Source organism: Zingiber officinale, chromosome 4A (assembly GCF_018446385.1).
Source record: "Zingiber officinale cultivar Zhangliang chromosome 4A, Zo_v1.1, whole genome shotgun sequence".
In the NCBI taxonomy this organism is placed as follows: Eukaryota; Viridiplantae; Streptophyta; class Magnoliopsida; order Zingiberales; family Zingiberaceae; genus Zingiber; species Zingiber officinale.
This window is the reverse complement of record NC_055992.1, coordinates 12102997-12108222: the sequence shown is the minus strand read 5'-3', so window position 1 is coordinate 12108222 and position 5226 is coordinate 12102997. Positions and strand designations below refer to the sequence as shown.

The window sequence follows — 5226 nt, the reverse complement described above, 5'->3', positions numbered from 1 at the left end:
TGTTGCATTCTTTATTTTTAGCATTAGAAATCTAAAACCCAAACCCCTAATTTTAAATAAAATTGATCTACTTTTCTTATAAGAGACAATAGTTATTCTATATTATATTAGTGTAGAGGGATTCGATATTAATTTAAATTGAAATCGCATGGTACCACATATATAGTCTATCACCCATCATAGATAATAAAAATATACCTCCTTCGTGTTTGGTCCTGGGATGAGTTGACGGGGACGCTGAGGACGAACGTATTCACATTTTACCACAATAGATAACAAAAATAGAGTAATAAACTTCTACACACAAAATCCATAACATTTCATTTAGTCCACAATTAACCTATCAATTAGATCATTTTATTGGATTTAATTTTTAATAGTAATACCATGTGCTAAAAGTTTAACATGTGTTGACGTAGGAGATTAATGACTCTACAAGCATGTTGGTGACTAGAGACACGTACGGCTACTTACTCCGGACTAGTGAAGGAATTGATCGGACAGAGTCACACCCTCTGTTAATACAATTGAACTAATGACAGTGGAGCGATGGAAGTACTGTCACACCCTCATCTACTAATACATTTCTATCATCTATTGTGATTTGAAACCCATGCATAAATCCATATAGTTTGATTTGTATCACCGGCTAATTTTGCAAGAAATTTTGAACTTTATTAGGAAATTCGACATCTTATCTCAAAACTACAAGATACAAACACATGCAAAAAGAATAACTACAAGTAAAGACTCGTTGCAGCAATTGACAAATTCATGGCCAACCAAAAGACTTGTTAAGTTGTCTTCGACGATCTTAATTTCGACCATTTGCTTTGGTGGCGAGCTACAGAATCACGATGAAAAGATCGATGGCCATTTAGCAAGCTGCTGCTTTGATCAACAAACTCATCCTGTTCTCTTTGCTCCATTGGCCATAATAATGTTTCTCTATATACTTTCAGCTCTGCTGCTACTTGCTCCATCGTCGGTCTATCTTCTTTTTCAGGACTCAGGCATCGAGCTGCAAGGTCAACAACAACTCGAAGCAAATCGATGTTCACTTCATTCACAATTTGTTTATCCAAGATAGCTGTGACTTTTTCCTTGCTCATCGATGCTAGTCCGACTGCGGGCTGCTTCCTCGTGACTAGTTCCAAGAGAACAATCCCAAAGCTGTACACATCATTTTTGGTGGAGAGAAGCCCTTCTTTTACGAGAACAGGATCCGCGTAGGCAGCAGTTCCTTCCGCAGTCGTCAGAGCTTCCGTTTCATTCGCTGACAACAGCTTTGATATGCCAAAATCGGATACTTTGGCGGTCAAATCATGGTCCAACAGTATGTTGTGCGGCTTCACGTCCCCATGAACGATTGGGTGCGGTTCGAATGAATGCAAATGAGCTAATGCTTCGGCTGATTCCTCTGCTATTTTCAGGCGATCCTCCAAGGAGATCATCTCTTTTTTCTTATGGAGCAAGTCGAAGAGAGACCCATTAGGAACAAACTCGTAGACCAGCAGAGGAGTATGCTTCTCGAAGCAATAGCCATAGAGTCTGACCACATTCTTGTGATTAATCTGCGAAAGAAGGTAAATTTCGTTCAAGAAACCCTTCTTGTCCTTGTCGCTCTGCCTCTCGGTGGAAATCAGAGTCCTCTTTATGGCCACTTTTCTTTGGCCTGCCTCCAATATTCCTTCAAATACCACGCCGTATCCTCCACGCCCAATTACATGGTCGTTATGGAAGCCGTTGGTTGCCAAATGCAGATCTCGCAGAGTAAAAAGTGTCATCGTACTCGCGTATTTTAATACTATATCTCTGTAATATATCAAATCCCTGTTCTCAACTTCAAACCTCCTCTTCTCCTCGCGCAGTTGCAGAACATCTTTACTAATCATGCTTTTACTTCTCCTAATGGCATCATATCGCTTCTTTTGCCCAAATAAACATATCAGAATGAAACAGATCGCAATGAATAAGCACGAGGCGATGCCTACACAAGTAATTAAGCATATATTCTACCGTATTAATTTAAGCACCAATCGAATTAGAAGTTCATTCACTAAGATTAACTAATTAGGAAAGAAAACATGGTGTAGTACCTAAGAACAACCGCCCTATCATGGGAAGTCTGGAGGTGCACGGTGCAATAAATGGATCGCCATGCTTACCGGAAGGGCATTCACAACGATAGCTCCCTTCAAGATTAGTGCACGCACCATGGCACGGATACTTCTCCGGAGACAAACACTCATCGATATCTGCATTCGGTTACAAATTAAATTCTACCGTCAAAAGAAGATTTGGTAGATAAATTCATTATAAATACTAATTAATCGCAGACCTAGGCATCCATCATCGAGGTAAGGGTTGCCCTGGTAGCCCTGCGAGCAATTGCAGAGGTACCCGGCACCGTTGTTGGAATCGACGCACATGCTGTTCTGGCTTCGACACGTATTCTCCACATAATTGGAAGAGGAGTTCTTGGCCTCCTCGCACGTCGCGGCGTCCCGAAAGGCCCAATCTAGCCACATCGGCATCGACGCGTTGGTGGTGTTCATTTTCAAGTCCGCCGAGGTGAAGTTGAAGTAGTCCTTATCGACGATGAAGACGTAGCTGCAGGGGCTGAAGTCCGCCATGTCCCCGCTATGACTGTAGTCTCTGAACCGGAAGTTGCTGTCGCTGAGGTTGGACGGGAAGCTGACCTGGCAACACCCTATGCCTGCGCAGACGCCGTCCACGACGCTGCCGGCTTCTCTGCAGTAGGTAACGCAGCCCGTGTAGTAGCGATAGGGATAGGGTCCGTTCACATCGACCTGGCTTCGGATATATCCTTCGGAGTTGCATCCTATGACAGTGAGCTTGTTTCGGTCGGTTGCCATTCGGAAGACTCCAGCTCCGTCGATGTTGAAATCTATGTATGGATACTGGGAGTCCACAACGTAGCCCGATCGATTGTAGCACTGCCACGTTATCGGAACCTGTAAAATTATAACAAAAGCCTATGATTTTTTTTCCGGATTTAGAATCGTAATTAAGAAGAAGAAGAAGATCAGAATTGAAGAGTTGATTACGAGGACTCGAGCTTGGCTCTGCTCCGCTGAGATGTGGGTTACTTGGATCATGGAGGAATCGGCGGAGCCAAGGAAAGCTTTTGGGGAGGATGGATCGGAGCGGTCGCAGGTGATGGCGAAGCCGTTTCTGTAGCAACCGGGCTCGATGCCGAAGGGAAATTGGAGAGCAAGTTGGCCGCACGACTGCGAGCAACCTGGGCCAGGTAACGTCGTCGAATTAATGCTCGCCGCCGCCGCCGCTGCTGCTGGAGCAATGGTACAGAACAGCATGAGGAGGCGGATTGCTCTCTCTGTTGCGATTCTCATGTTTTCTTCCTTTGCAGCACAAACGTGTCGTCGCTATGGATTGACAAGCAAGGACAAGAACTCTTTGAAAGGGAGAAAGTAATGAGTGTAGCGACGAGAAGGAGCCTTGACCTCCACGCGGATTCGCGTGAAGCCGACTGTTCAATGTTGGGCCAACCGCGACCGTCACATAAGATTTATAAATATTAAATTATCCATAACAAATCTTGACAATCAATCAACATAAATTTTGTTTTCGCAGCAAGGACTGCCATTGGTCATAAAGTAGTCATTCTTTTGAAACTATAATGAGAACTCAATAATCGTTAAAGTCTCCCTATTATGATATAATAGTTTTTTCATGTTCTTGGCCGATTTTTATATTTTTTATTTAATATATTCCATTAGTTTTGTCGATATATTTTTTTCTAATACTGATTGGTTTGACCGTTGTTACTCCAACTCAATTAAAGACCATCAATATGAAAGCAGGATGATCTAGAGACAAAAGTCTTTGTCGTATGAAATTTTTCACACGTCAAGTTCAACACGTAGATTTACTTGAGAGTAGTCTTAATCGTTTATGGTTCGATATAAAATTATAAATAAATAAATGACAAATTCGAGAAGGTGAAGGCGGCTTCTGAGTTTCAATTTTCAATAAAAATTCACGTAGATCATAATTTTGAAAAATCCTATTGATTGACTATTATAGTCCTCTCGTTCATAACAATCTCAAAACGGTCCTCTTACATGGGTGCTTCACAGTTCACATTGGAACCGATGTGCACCTCTTTTCCAACCCGAATCGATTCAACCACGTCGAAAGATTATGCAGTGCATTCTCTCGTCATAATCTAAGGTGACATTTGATTTGGAGAAGTAAGAATAAGAGAATAAATTTATTTTCAAATTTCATATTTAGATGATGGGAATAAAATTAAAATTTTGAAATGAAATTTAAAAATTTAGATATTGATGAAATTCACCTCATCTCTTAGGTTTGGATAGGAATGAGAATGAGAATTAAGTTTTGAACGAAAATACCTTTAATATATTTGTTCAATTTTTCTTTCATATCACTTTCTCTCTCCTTATTCTCTCTCGTCATACTCTCACTCTTTATTCTATCATCGCACTTTCTCTCTCATCATATTTTCTCTCTTCTTAATATCTCCTATTATACACTCTCTCTCCTTATTTTCTCTCATCACACTTTTTTTCTCTTCATTCTCTCTCATTGCATTCTCTCTTATCATGCTTTCTCTCCCATCATGTCCCCTCAAAGCGGTACAATGGTTAAAACATAGGGTGTTGTCATATAAAGTCTTAGGGTCGAAATTCAGCGCCTCCGAGCATGCCTTCCCCATGCATGTCTTGGCCACCTGCATTAATATATGACTAGTAGTCATCGTGATTTATCTCTTCCGTATTAGCCTAGGGACAAGTTGGCGGGGGCGCTAGGGACGAGTGAATTGTCTTTTGCCACATGCTTTCTCTCCCATCAGACTCTGTTTCCTCATTTTTTTTCTCATCACACTTTCTCTCTCGTTATACTTTCTCTCTCTTCAATTTCTCCCGTCACACACACTCTCGCCTCATTTTTTCTCAGCATATTTTCTCTCTTTTCATTATATCTCATCATATTTTCTCTCTTCTTTTTCTCTCTCATCATGCTCTCTCCTATCACACTCTCTTTTCTTTTTTTTTCTCATCCCACTTTCCCTCTCTTCATTCTTTCTCATTATATTTTCTCTCTCATCATACTTTCTCTCTCATCATTCTCTCTAATCATATTTTTCTCTCACATTCAATTTTCTCTTCCATCTAATTTTTTCTTTTATTTTTCTCTAAGGATAAAAAAGAAAAT

The 5226-nt window shown here is 40.8% G+C and overlaps 1 protein-coding gene across 1 annotated transcript; it reads right to left on the bottom strand.

Annotated features, from left to right (window-relative positions):
- Window positions 1-660: 660 nt before the first annotated feature.
- Window positions 661-3479, bottom strand: LOC121969561 (wall-associated receptor kinase 2-like). Its single transcript, XM_042519716.1, has 4 exons — window positions 3072-3479; window positions 2342-2978; window positions 2100-2258; window positions 661-1990 (listed from the first exon to the last, which is right to left on the bottom strand). Exons 1-4 carry the CDS (start codon window positions 3375-3377, stop codon window positions 795-797), a joined length of 2298 nt encoding a protein of 765 aa, XP_042375650.1. The 5' UTR covers window positions 3378-3479; the 3' UTR covers window positions 661-794.
- Window positions 3480-5226: the final 1747 nt, after the last annotated feature.